Genomic DNA, 15,101 nt, shown 5'->3' with positions numbered 1-15,101 from the left:
TCTCGGTCAACCTTATGCAGTACCAATGAAATGGCCTTGCCTTTAAGCTTTGAGGAAAAAAGAGAGGCCCATTTCTTGTTGTATTCCATAGAGGGAATCTTATTATTGGGGCCCTCAACCTCCCCAGTTTTGTCAGAGGTGACAGAAAAACCATTGGTAGTATTGGTACCACCATCCCAGGTATCATGCGAAGCCCCATCCAAAGGCTTTGGGGGGGCATCACCTAGACTCCCTGATCCTATGGGAGAGAAATTCAAACCTGAACCAGTTCCCACTCCAACTCCCACTCCTGCTCCTGAAATATGTAGAAATATACAATAAACATGTCCTACACCTGCAAACTTGTCTTAAATGATATGTAGACTACTTTTGTTCATTTCACTTAATGTGCCTTGACTTCTTCTATGTTTTCTCACATCTTTGATTGTTGGTATTTATAAATATCTTTGTAGATCTATCAATATGTCACAAGGTGACTTGTTCTTCAAGATTAAATCTTAGAAATGTGTATGAATAATTGAAAATAGCAATTTTAAATCTTACAAATTCTTCTAGAATGTTTGTACAGAGATAAGTTCCTTGTAGAACACTAATTGAAGTGTAAAGTGAAATGGTTCCCCTTTATAGTACCGAATGGTCAAAATAAATTATTGAATGTCTTTAGGTACAATAACATGATAGTACATCATGCAAATTTGTATTTAGTTAACCCTAGGCTAGAAGAGTAATGGTGAGAAGTTAGTCAATTCTGAATTTAATTGCTTTAAATTGAAATGGGACAAATATTTGACCACAAAAAAGATCTTGTAACTATAAACTAATCTTAGAAAATAAAAGAAACTAAACCTCAATAAACAACCTATGCATTAAGTTAATTATGAGTATAGTTGTTAAACAAGTTGATTGTAATGTGAATGTATAAGAGTGTGAAGCATTTAAATATATATAGAAAGAGAGAAAAAAAATACTATGAGGACAATTTTAGTTGAATATAAATTCATTTCTTAAGACTTAAATATTAGAGATCTAAGTCATCGTGCTTGAACTTTTAAATGGAGCAAAATTTACTTATATTTTAGCCTCCCTCCAATGAGGGCGGCTTTCTCACCATTTTAAATCCAAAACCATATTAAAAAAAAGCCATTACTTGAGATTCATCTAATAGAGGTTGTCTCACCGAATATATCTCTTGGGTTTTATATGGGAATTGGTAAATCCTTTGACAAGTCACGAATACTGGCTAGAGTTCTAACCTTGACTACTAGCAGCCTTCCCCATAAGTACCTACGGAAAGAATTACAACAAAAAAACACATTTTCTAAGTCAATTAAAAGAGTCTGCACATGAAAATCTACGAAGGAAAGTAGGCAAAATTAGGGCAACTCGAGGAAAATAGCTAAAATAATAGAACAACCTGCCAAATGAACGTCACACAATGTATACAGACAAAGCCAAAGGCGTCTCTTTCCATTATTTATGTTTGTGGAAGGAGTCTGCCCATTGTCCAATAACGTTATTACCTCTGTTGTTTTCTGGGCGGGCAAGTTATAGCGAGAGAGAAGAGATGGCGACGTTGGGAACTCTGGAGGTGCTCCTTGTCAACGCCAAAGGCCTTCACAATACTGACTTTCTGTGTAAATTCATTCATCCATCTCCCTATCATTATTGTTTGATTGGTGAATTTGAAATTTTTTATCCTGATTCAGATCAGGTGAGGGTACAATCAGGGATTTCATTCTTAATATGACTGTACAACAATCTAAATTACGAGCAAGATAGTCCAGAATACCATTTAATCATCATACTATGAGATGAACCCTCTTTTCGTCATCACTTTTAACTTCTATGTTCAGAATTTTATTAGATCTCTTAGGTTTTAGCTAGTGAGCCAAAACTTATGGGTTTGATACTGATCTCGATCTTTTATTTTCTTTGATCTGCAGTCAAGATGAACCCTTACGTCCTCCTGAAATGCCAAAACCAGAAGCACAAAAGCATAGTTGCATCCAGTTAGTATATCCTTATATCTCGATTTTTTTTTGAGAACAAGTCATCTTAATTTATTGAAGGGTTAATATGGTCAATATGTTGCAGAAGAAGGTAGCAATCCAGAATGGAATGAAAAGTTTACTTTTAAGCTGTCAGAAGGGGCTTCTGATTTGACTATAACAATAATGGACAAGGATACATTTAGCGCCGATGATTTCGTTGGAGAAGCACAGTAAGTGAGAAACCTCGGCCAATTTGCACAGTTTTCTTGTAATTTGATGGTTTTTGAAAGACAATCTAGTAAACCCTTGTGCTTTCATAGAATTCCACTGGGGGGAGTGTTGATGGAAGGAAGCATACCCCCTACACCTTATAACGTAGTTCTCATGGACCAGACTTACTGTGGGCAGATCAAAGTGGGTCTCACCTTCACTCCCAAGGCAAGTCACCATATTCCTTAGAAATGGTTTCTAGAAGCAACTCTGTTAATGGTTTCTTGACAGTGGATGTTATTGTGAGTTCTGAAACAAAAGACACTGATACTTCTGTAATAACAGGAAACCCAAATCAACTGAATGGCATTATTGGTTCATGTGTTGCAGGAAGAGTGTTATGAAGAAGAGGAGGTCGAAGGAGGCTGGAAAGAAGGATCTCTATGACTGACTGGAGCTATTGAATAATCCAGATTGGAAACTTATACATCATTGAAAGCTAGTTTTTTTATTATATGCTTTTGGCGTGAATGTCTAGTTTGAGAGTAGGTATTTGACGTGAAGTGTCATTAATAATATTAGAGATGGAGGTACACCATAAAAATTGATATATATTTTTTATTACTATGTGATGTATTTGGACATTTAACTCTTATTTGTGATTAAAATTTTGTCTAAGAAAATAAAAAAATAAAAATTGTAAGGAATTTTATACATAATCTGAATGAATTTTTGTGGTGTACGATAAGGTGAAATTTTTTCTTGAAATAATATTGACATTAAAAATCAGCAAGAAATTTGTTTATTTTATACATCACCAAGATGCTATCATAACGATAGCTCCCATGTTTTGCTGTTTTTTCTTGTCGGTTTGGCTGTTGTTTCTTGTCGGTTTGGCTGTTGTTTCTTGTCGGTTTGGCCGGCTGTTGTAAAACTTTAGGTTTTAGGTCCTTGTAAAACATGTTTATCCTTATAAAAAACAATAGCTCCCTTTCATTAAAATCAAAATAAAAAAGTACATTACCTTCATGGGGAGAGGGAAAACATCTTATTTAGTTCAGTTTATAATGAACTAAAGCAAGAGACAATGCCTTAGTACTTCCATTCACCCCTTCTACAAAGGAGATAGAATGTTTGGCCGAATATGCAGAATTTTCCTTGAATATAGATGTGAATCCCTTTGACAAACATTTTTGTACCATTCTTCAGATTCTAATTGTTATTCATCTCTAGCCTTTCAAAAACTTCACGAGTGTTGTGTGATGTAACCTTTCTAATGGTTTGTTATGTTCTTAGCCACTAGATTGCCACTCAATTTCATATGGATAGCATCTATTAATGTCCTTATCAAGGCGTCTAAGATATTCTCATATGTAAGTTAAAGGGAAAATCATATCGATTTATTTCTCCAATTTACAATTTGTGCCTCTTTCAAAGGCCATTGTCTATGCAACAACCAAGATACATCATTGGCAATGTATTAATTAATTTAAAATTAGAATACAATAAGTTTTTATTTTTAATTAATTATTAAACATGGTGAAAGGTGTATCTTAGATGTGGCATCGATGTTGCTATGTGAAATGACTACATTGATATAGCTTAATGAGTCACCTGGAGTAGAGTTTGAGATAGTAGAGTATCTTAAAAGTGCACAAACCTTTCTCACCATGTAATCTCATAGGTTGAAACACCTCCTCTCTTGTTTAATTCCCTTGCATTGAGTATTTCTCATATTCCAATTTTATTGTTTATTGTCAACACTTCGACAAAGGAAAATTTCTCGAAGAAGCAAGTATTGTTTTATTTCCATTATTATCAATCATAGAGAGCCTTTAAGTCCACAAGCCTTCCGACATTGAGCTAATATGGAGCTATGGTTAGCCATATATTTTTTTAATATATCTTTTGGAAATACCTTGCCCAACCCAAACACCTAGACAACCTATTCTAGCATTTTTTGGCAAGTGGACATCTAGATGAAGTGAGGATACGAATTGAATGAAACATTTCTCCTATTAATATTACTTTTTATTTTATATAGTGCCAACCAAGACAAGGCACCAACCTTTGGCAACACATATCCCCCAACAAAGATCCATCAACTAGTGGGAAATTGAAAAGACCCATTTTGGATAAAGAAACCTAATTCTACTTAGTAATATTCATATTTATCCTCATATTATATGATGTCATCTCTTTTAAAGGAAATAAGTATTTTTTAAATTTCATAAGCTCCTCCTCTAGTTTCATCTTATTTGTTTTCAAGATCAATGCAACATAAAAATCTTTCCAAACTCATTCTCATCTTATTATGTAACAAGATAGTTATGGGCTTTATCCCTCCACATCACATGATTTATTTGCATCCATCCAAGGCCCAGAAAATCAGCCAATAGGAGAAAACCCTTCTAGGAATCATCCCAAAATCTATCCATTTATGATCCAAGTCAAATGTTAAGTTATTATATATTTTCACTTCATCATAAAACTCTAAATGTGAGTTCCCATAGGAGGATTGGTGAGTGGTGACTATTTGGATTCTATCAGGGTCATTATTTTGCAAGTACTTCTTTCAGAGAATCTTTCACTATAGATTCATAGGGTTCTTGAACATTTTTCATCCTTTGTCTCTAAAGCCATATTCTACTATGGAGACACATGATTGCTAGTGTCACTAGGGAAAACTTTAAGAAACCCCCCCCTTGGACAAGGTGTAAAAACCTGGCGAAAGTTGTATAATTCTCGAGGAAAATTTTAATTTTATAGGCGAACTTTTGCGGTTTACGGAGAAAAAAATAATCTCCATTAGCGAATTGTAATGTTTTTAAAACCCCAAAAATATTTGCATGGGAGAATTGTAATGTTTTTAAAACCAAAAAAATATTTGCATTGGCGATTTCAACCTATTTTCAAACCATTAAAAAAAAATATTGGCAATTTCAACCTATTTTCAAACCATAAAAATAAAAATATTGGCGATTTCAAGCTATTTCAAACCATAAAAATAATAATATTGGCGATTTCAAGATATTAACTTTAAGTCATTAAAACACGTGGCATGCAGTCGTCATCTCTCTGCTTGGAAGACTGCCTATTAGGGCATCTCGCGACCTAGCGACAAGCCCTTATGACTCTCTCTATCTCCAACTCGCAAGCTGAAAATGCTAAGCCTTTGTAACCTCGAGATCTAGCGACAGAGGGAAACTGAACTGCCACTCGCCAATTCTCGACCACAAAATGTTAAGTCCTCGTCACCATAGCGACTTGGAGATAGTGGTAACTTTAACCCTTGTCGCGTACTCGCCAACATAAAACTGTTTATCTCTTAACCACTAGCAATTCACTCGCAAGCTCGCGGCTTGATCAAGTCTTCAGACATTTAACTTCATGAGCTGGCGATAACCATTAAACCTAACCACAAACTGTCTAGTCACTAGCTCGTGACCTAAAAATGCTAACATTAAACAAAAATGAGAGCTAGCGACAACTGTATGAAATGAGTTACTCGCTAACTCTCGTGGCTATAATTTATTACATCAAACCAACTTGAGACCTTGTGACCAAAGCAATTTCACTAACAATCTATATTGTTTTATTTGCTAAGCTCGGTAACATAAAACGCTAACACCCAAAAAGCCTGAGACCTCACGATGTAATCCCAAACCAACTTGTCGCCAGCTCGCAGCTTGATCACGTCGTCAGACATTTTACCTTGTGAGCTAGCGATAACCATAAAACTTAACCACAAACGATCTGGTCGCTAGCTCGCGGCTTGATCACGTCTTCAGACATTTTACCTCACGAGCTAGTGATAACCATAAGGATTGGATGCTGACTTGTTCCTAAGGGACTAGTTTGAAGGTTTCTCTTGAGTCAAGGTTGATTAGACAAGCGAGGATGACGGTTTCAGAGGCATAAAAGGATTTGATAGCTTCTAAGTTAGAGATGGGAGATCACAGATTTCTTTGAGAAATAAGAGCTCAGGTTGCTTGTTGTCAGGGATTTTGAAGCAGAATTTGTCTAATCAAGGAGGAATAAAATCAGAACAAAATCGTTCACAATAGATGAGCCTTAGTAGGATACAGTGGATTAAGGATTTGATAGGCATGATGATGACTTCTAGAGTCTACAGTCATGTTGGAAACCACTAAAATGATAATTTTTCACGTGAATGCAGAATGAGCATCACCAAATGAAGTGTGAAAATGTTATAAATACAATGGAGTGGTGACTTAATTAGTAGAAGAGAAAATAAACCTTTTTCATTTTCTGAGAGTGGTTTTTTTCCTCAGAAAGGAAAATGATGTTTGAGCAGGATCGTGCATGGAGTTGCACTTGTTGTGTGCTCTGTGATACTGGATGGGTGTTTTTTTGTTTTCTGCTATGTGAGTTTTTTTATTGTCAGAGGGGTTGTGAAAGTGAGAAGGATTTCCAGAGGGGGTGTGAAACCCTTTTCTTATCAAGAAAGGCCATGCATGGCACATCCTCTGCTTCTACTCTGCCACAGGATGGTAGGGGGTTTGAAGAAGGAGCCCATAGAGGAATGAAAGAAGGATTTGTTTGGGTGGGGAGTGGTAGCCAGTCATCTTTGTGATGACATGGAAGCTGCAACCCCTCCCCAACATATTACATTTACCCTAAAGCTCTTCTTTCCACTTTCCTTGATCGTGGGCATGAAGGCTCGAGCTCATCTTTCCATTTTCTCTGTTCTTGGGCATGAAGGCTTCCTCCTCTATTTGGAAACGATCTGTTGGATAGAACGTAACATCTCACATTCCATCCGAAGGCATCAGGGTGATAATGGCATGGCTCAAGCAGTTTTGCAAGTTGTATAGTCATTGGGGTTCCTTTTCTAGTTCCAGTAGTGATTCTTCATTCTAGACTCTAGGTGAAGGGAGCAAGTTGTATACTATATAGTCATTTGTATAGCAAATGAAAAGCATTTAGTGTCAAGCTTTGTGCAAGTTCTTGAAGGAGTTATATATAAATTATTAAATTTATTGTGTATGATTGTATCTCTTTCAAATGATCAGAATCATGAGATTTAACTTTTTTCATTTGTTGCATTGTTATGGTGTATGTAATTTTTCATTTAAATTTCCTGTTAGTCTAGAATCATAATACATATTAAGGATTCACCTCATTGTAATTGGTGGGTGGATTATAGACAGTTATAGAACACCTCCATATATATTACATAAACATCCATAGCATATAAAATCATAAGACTCAAGAGTATTAAGAATGAAAGTATTACTATTAAACGCCACAATAGATAGGAATACAACATATATTACATTATACAACGTATATTACATAAACATCCATAGCATATAAAATCATAAGACTCAAGAATATTAAGAATGAAAGTATTACTATTAAACACCACAATAGATAGGAATACATTATACAACATAATTAGTAAAACATCAAGACAACAAATAGGTGCCTTATCCTAGGGCATAGACTCTAGAGTCACTTTAAACTTACAATTCAAGACAACCTAATAATAAACTTCAATAATGAATAATGCCATTACATACACAACCCAGATTCATATGTAAACTGAAAAACCCTTGACCATTCAATTCACAGTGAAAACATAAATTCAACACAAAGACAATTATGTGAAGATCTCAAACTACAAATGATATTGATATTATATTCATAATGATATTAGAAAGTAAATTCACAATGCGATTCAAGTTTTCAACTATGCACTTATCAAATTCCTAAACAGTTGAGCTATTATAAATTTATAATTATATAAGAGTTTTCAAGTTCAACATTAATAAAAGTGGCCAACTAGCCATCCCTCTCTACCGATTGAAAATAAAAAGATTACTGTGAGTAATCTTGGGTAGCAACCTCAACCTGAGATTTCTTCTTTGGCTTTAGCATGGCTTGCCACCTATCCACCTCTTTGTCTGTTGGCCAACTGAATGCCTTTACCTCTTCCAACTTTGCAACTGAATCTATCCATCTGGCATCTGTAACTACCTTGGACTCGACAATAAATTTTGCATGGTCAACCTCAACCTTGAACAGTGAATCAATCAGACCGTTAAGGAAATCAGCATCAACTTGTTCATTTACATGCTTGATTATTTCTTCTTGCTCCAGAATCAAATCAAATTCGCTGGTCCAATCAGAAACTGATTTCAACTGTCCATTACTACCATAAATTGAAGGCACCAATTTACTATAACCTTCCCCAAATGTCTGCAATTTTTCATTTATAAGCACATCCTTCCCTGTGAAAAATGCATAAGTTGCATTCATTACCTCCACCATGTCTTTGGTGTCACTGATCTTGGGAGGGAACTCATCACTATACATCATTGCAGTATCTAGCTTATCCATTAATCTACTTCTTCCTGACCAAACATTGAACAAAGGTCCAAGAAAAGCGACAACCTCTGAGGATGTTTTACTTGCCTCTGTCAAAGAAATGTGCAAATCATGCACTACCATCAATTTTCCTTTCAATACATTAATCCTGTGTTTCAGAAATCCTGACACAACACAGATAGCCTTGACATTTTGTTCCTTTTCAAGATTTTCAATTTTCCTTGTGTATTCCTCCATTTTTGCTATCACATCAGCTGGTATTTCTTGTACTTGTTCTGTAATCTGTATTGGAGGGGGCTCATTTGCAATTTTTTCTTTCAAATCCACTAACTCTTCCTCCAGAGCGCCCTTCTTCATCAGTGTCTCTTCATATTTTTTATTCAATGTAATCAATTGGGTATATGTTTCTGTGTATCTTCTTGACAAATCCTCTATTTTTGATAAATTCATGAAAGAAACTTGAGTAAAAAAAGAGGCAATCTCCATGTCAGTTGTGTTTTGCAAGTTCCAGATCATTCTGTTAGCTTTCTTTTCTACTTGGATATTTAGAAGGTGGGGCTTTTGAGTAGAAGGGGCCAAATACTAAGCAGCAAGTATCTTTGACTTAGGATTATCCTGATCCTCTTATTACATCTCCAATTTCAAATTCAGTTTTGAACATTGGGTCCTCTTGCTTCCTAATCTGATCAATAATAAAAGTAGACTAGATATCCCAGTCAGGCATCATAATCATACCAGTACTCTTAATCAATTGTCTTGCCTGTTCCATAGATATTTGCTCCCTGTCAGGATCATATTGCTGCAGTTGCTTGATGATCTCCTGTTTCTTTTCTTCATTTGCTTCCTCTATGATCAGATTTTGTCTTAATTGTTTTTGTTTCAATCTTGACAAAAAACTTTTAAATTCATCTGACTTAATAAAGTAATCATCTTTCATGAATTCATTTGACAACATCACACGCTCATCAAAGCCTTGAGCAAGGGCTTTGTTTGTTTCTCCCTATTCTATAACAATTGCTCTAGTAGGGTCTCTCCTCACAATTGTACCGACCTCACTGGTTTTTTGTTTCTTTGCTGCTGGGGTAGATTGAACTTCATCCCCACTCTCTACATCATCAGCATGAGCAGACACACTAAGTGGCCTCTTGCCATGTGAAGAATGTACATCTTGGGGGTCTTGCTGCTGAGCAGCCACTTCGAAATCTGGAATTGGAGGCATTTGTTCCATCAGAGTTTCATATAAACTCAACATTTTGTTAATCCTCTCCAGGTACGGGCTATCAGAGCAAAAACCTGAGAAACTAGGGTTAGCAACCTTCAATTTTGCTTCAACTCTCATCAAATTTTTCCATTTTCTTCTCCTTTCTTGTACTTCATCTTTTCTCAGCAAATTTCTAACCACATCTTCATCATCCAATGGTTCATAGTCCTTTATTGCAGCCCAAGGTGTCATTTTTGGCATTGCAATTTTAATAAATTATTCTGGATCATAGAATCTAGACACAGCATTAACCAACCTATACTGTTTAAGGAAATTGTTTACTTCATCAAAGCAACTCCTACCAATGGTAAAATCAAATGCAACCCAAAGCCTAGGAAGAAAAGAACCCTTCCTGTGTTTATCAAGGTATTCTTTTTCAACTAGGGTCAATTGCCAAATAAACACAATAAAAGCAATCCTAATTGGAACAAACTTTGGTAAAATATGGGGAGGCTGAGGACACCCATAGACTCTGATCATAGAAAAGTTATCAAAAAAATAAAATTCCCCCCAGTTATGTGAAATAGACCAGTTTGGAACAAACTGGTAAGGTCTCAAAACTCTCATAACATCAATTGACAATCGTTCCCTAATTATTCCTAGCATTTCCATAATTGGCAAAACAATCCAATTTTCAAAGAAAAGGAAAGAAGAATGGGGAGAACTATTGTCCCAAACTTGAGTCCATCTTTGTATTGGCATCAAGACATCGAGTTCTTCTTTGAAAAGCTCCAATTCTTTATCCAAGAACTCAACATTATAGAACAAGATTAAATGCATCAGCAATGAATAATGCTTGAATGTAGGGCTGGGTGCACCACTCTGAATTTCAACTAGAGCATTATGAATGTGTTCAACCACATAACCCACATAATCGTAATCTTTGTTAACATTTGGGTGTTGAATGTCCATGGCCATCATCAGTAATTTAGCTGACACTATTGAATCTCCATCAAAACCCAACACTCTGCATAATCCATAGATTGTACAATGCATATAATGGTGGAAAGCTGTGATGTCAAATGGTGGTTCGATACTCTCTGGAATTATAACCGGCTTCCTATCCACCCTAGGCATGTATCTGGGGATTGCTTGCTTCTTGATAACACCTTTGTATTTTTCATAATCCTCTGCAATCCGCTCTAAATCTATATCTGTACATGCAGAACCAGTAATCTGGAAAGCTTCAACAAAGCTAGCTCTGTTAATTGAAACTAGGGCAGACTGGTTCTTTCTTCTTATTACCCTAGATACTGGGCAATAGAATTTGGCCAACTCTTTGATCAAATCCACATCAACATACACATCTAGCACAATTAACTTTGCCATATTTAAATCCCAAGGGTTTGACATCGGGACACCCTTAACCCTATTATTCCAGAAATACTTAAACAGATCATAACCAGTCATATTAGGCATGGTAGGGTTTCTGCATTAGCTAAATAAATCTCTCCATGCCAAATGATTTGTATTCAAAGCAACGGAAGTCCCTGGCATCAAATTTACAAATTCCTCTTTGTATTTCTTAACCATCATTTCCTCAATGGCACTGGCTTTGGAACCTCCAAGTTCTCCTGCTCCACTTATCGTGGCCTTGGGCTTGGGCTTGGGCTTGGAACCTCTAGTAGCACTCATCGCCTGGCTCATTTTAGCTGTAGGAGAAAAACTTAACCAATTTTCTGAAATTTTCTGAGTTCTCACACCCAACACTCCGAATTCTCCAACGTTGTTGCAAAGCTCAATTCACTGGATTACCTCGAAGATAGAATGCGTTAATGCAATTATACAAAACCTCAGCTCTATCATGCAATTTATGGTATTTACTATTTGGGTGTCGTCAATTCTCTCAAGTCTCAGCTCTCAAGTCTCATTAATTGCCACACTTGCATGAACTAGCTAGTAGCTACAGTCTATGGCATTAATTCAAACTTCAAACTGAAGTACTCGAGCGAAATTTGAATTCATGCCCTTATATTTGATTGGCGATTGGCATTCAAAACTTTTACGGAACCCGACAAACAAGTCCACGTGCTAGTGAGTTAGCGATAATGCTGCCAAATCCTCTTAATCGCAAGCTCGCAACCCCTTTTACGAATCCTCAAAGAATCTCGCGAGTGAGCAACAGTCGTTGATCTAACAAAATAACTTATTTCATCGCAAGCTCGCAACTAGAAACTTAACTTGACTTAAACCCTTGTGCTCCCGCGATAAGAAGACACTTAACAGCCATCGCATGCTCGCAACACTTTTTGACTTAAGACTTACAAACCCACGAGCATGCGATGACCACAAAATCAGACCAAAACTAAACAACTTCAAAACCTGCAAGCAAGTGACTTAACCCTATCACATGATTGCAAATTAAAATGACCTAACTGTGAACACCTCGCAACCTTGCGATAACATAAAATCACATCCAGTCACAACCTCGCAACATAAAATGGTATTTGGGAATGGGTGCCATCATTAATGCAATTGTACAAATGTCAAAATCTTGGCTAGATCATGCAAGCCATCACTTCTCTCAAGTCTTATTAATTGCCACACTTGCATGAACTAGCTACTATGGCATTTGATTGCGATTGCCATTCAAAACTTTTACAGAACTCGACAAACAAGTCCACGTGTTTAATCCCCATCTTTAATCGCACACACTCAACTGGTTATAACAATTAGGAAAGGAGTCGACGAGTTAGTGACAATGCTACCAAATCCTCTTAATCGCAAGCTCCTTTTACGAATCCTCAAAGAATCTCACGAGTGAGCGAAAGCCATTGATCTTCAACAAGCCCTTCAGTCGCAACCTCGCAACATTATTTGTAATATTCTTTCTTTACCTGCGAGCTAGCAACCACTGCAAATCTAACAAAATAACTTATTTCATCCCAAGCTTGCAACTCGAAACTTAACTTGACTTAAACCCTTGTGATCTTGCGACAACAAGGCACTTAACTGCCATCGCATGCTCGCAACACTTTTTGACTTAAGACTTACAAACCGATGAGCATGCGATGACCACATAATCAGACCAAAACTTACTTGTCGCCAGATCACAACTTAAAATGCTAAACAACTTCAAAACCTACGAGCAAGCGATGAAACCAACTAAGCTGCGATACAAACTACATCGCATGATCGCAAATTAAAATGACTTAACAACGAACACCTCGCGACTGTGCGACAACATAAAATCACACCCGGTCACAAACTCATGACCAAAGAGATTTCATTAACAATCTCCACCTCGCTAACATAAAATGCTAATGCTCAAAAAACAAGCAACCTCGCAATTTAAAACCAAACCAACAGGTCCAACACTCGCTAACTCACCACTTAAATTGTTAAACATGAAATTTATTTGCGAGTTAGAGATGAAACATTAAACATGTCTGACCAACCGGTTTGACCAAACTTGATGATGACATGGACAAATAAATAAAGGACAACTCAGATTTTCAACACACGACAACTTCGGTTTACTAGCCAACTAAGACAAAAAAAAAACGCAAAACCCTATTCGCCATGAACATCATTTTAAGCATTTACTGTAGAACAATAGAAAGGTTCTAGCAGTAATGGTTATGTAGTATGAATAATTTTATGGATCTTGTGACACAAATTGTTGCATTTCATGTTCAACATAATGTGGAACCAAATACCAATATACTAATAATTCAATTGTTTAGTAATAATTCAAATTCACAATTTAAAATATGAAATAAGTATCCGTTCTACTTCTGATTCACAAATTGAAGGAATACAATATCAAAAATCATCAATGACAACTATAGTATTGCAATTTTGCAAATTGAAATTGTAATATGACTCAAGAACTGTAGTATAATTATAAATACCTATAAATTGACTGCTAATTCACTTCAGTGACTCAATCCGACTGTCTGAGGCTTCTATATCCCAAATGGACTCAAGATCCGGAAACTGACTAGTACTAACAGGTTCATCTTCATTCTGAGTCAGGTATTCAAAAATGTCTTCGTCTTCATGCTGACTCTGAGTCTGCAATCCATCATATTCATTTGTCTCAGCACTAGCACTAGCAGTAACACCACCAGCTTTTAAACTGTTGCACACCCCTCGTCTTTCACGCATGGAATTCCAGATTGCCAGTGCCCTATCATATGGAAAATATCTAACATTATACTGGGTTACAAACAACCTCAAGCAAGTTTGCAAATTCTTGTCTAATTTGTTTCTAATCTTTGATTTCAAAAGCCCTAATGCACTAAAAACTCTCTCATCTTCCACCGACCCCAATATCATTGTTTGACATAAATCAACAAGTTTCAAATATTTTGGTTTTGCAATACGCAATGCTTCACTTTGATCTATCCTTTTCCAAAGCCTTGTGATTGATCTAGGTTCAAATGGATTCTCCAAGTTAACCAACTGCTATTTCATAACCAATGCAAACTATTTGCATTGTTTTCTAAGATGATCTGAATTTAAAATTCCTTCTATTGGCTGTCCATTGCGATATGCATTTTTTGAAAATGTCAATATCAATTCCTCTAGTTTTTTATGATACATCTTTGCGTCATTTGGATTATCTCCAATTGAATGCCAAAATTGAGGATACACAACCCATGGCTTCAAGTATTTCTTCTCGAGGGCATCTTTCATGAATCTCAGTTGAAAGTTCATATGCAATAGACTTCAAATTATCACTAATAGATTTAACAATCCTGTCAAAATCTTCCTTTTTAACTGGTAGTGCTCTGCCTCGCTTGCCTGTCTTAGATTGGTGCATTGGTCTCTGAAATCCTTTTACAAAGACACATAGCTCATTTTTGGTATTTAAATGTAAATTTTTTTTAGCATGATTCAATCTGTAATTATCTTCCACCTAAAACAATTTGGGCTTTGCCCTGTTAGATCTGAATATAGACCATCCAAGCTCAAGCATGTCATTTTACATAGAGTGCTATACTCATTGATATACATAGTTCTATCTTGGGCTTTCTTAACAAGTTTTTTCATTGAATCCAACATGGGGAGAAGACTAGCTAAAGTTAACAGAGTCTCTATATCACTTAACTTATGTAAGAGATCAGGAGCTTTGTCTACTGTGAGGCGTTGCTCATACATTAGACTGATGAAGGATTGATATTCTGTTAGAACTTGTTCCACTAGTCCATGCAAGGAGATCCATCTGGTCTCAACATCCCTAAGAAGCTTGTTTCCTCCTATTACTCCCTCAGCAAAAATATGAAATTCTGCAAAATGTTTAGGACTTCGGCAGAAGTATGAGTGGATCTCGTGGACCA

General features: G+C 36.3%; 1 protein-coding gene across 1 annotated transcript; it reads left to right on the top strand.

The window, feature by feature from the left end:
- Window positions 1-1,564: 1,564 nt before the first annotated feature.
- Window positions 1,565-2,648, top strand: LOC131035164 (elicitor-responsive protein 3-like). The gene is made up of 5 exons (XM_059212986.1): window positions 1,565-1,634; window positions 1,944-2,009; window positions 2,095-2,221; window positions 2,312-2,429; window positions 2,592-2,648. Exons 1-5 carry the CDS (start codon window positions 1,565-1,567, stop codon window positions 2,646-2,648), a joined length of 438 nt encoding a protein of 145 aa, XP_059068969.1.
- Window positions 2,649-15,101: the final 12,453 nt, after the last annotated feature.

Source organism: Cryptomeria japonica, chromosome 2 (genome assembly GCF_030272615.1).
Source record: "Cryptomeria japonica chromosome 2, Sugi_1.0, whole genome shotgun sequence".
Classification (NCBI taxonomy): Eukaryota; Viridiplantae; Streptophyta; class Pinopsida; order Cupressales; family Cupressaceae; genus Cryptomeria; species Cryptomeria japonica.
Note: the sequence above shows the minus strand (reverse complement) of the source record. Positions and strands in the feature narration are given on the sequence as shown.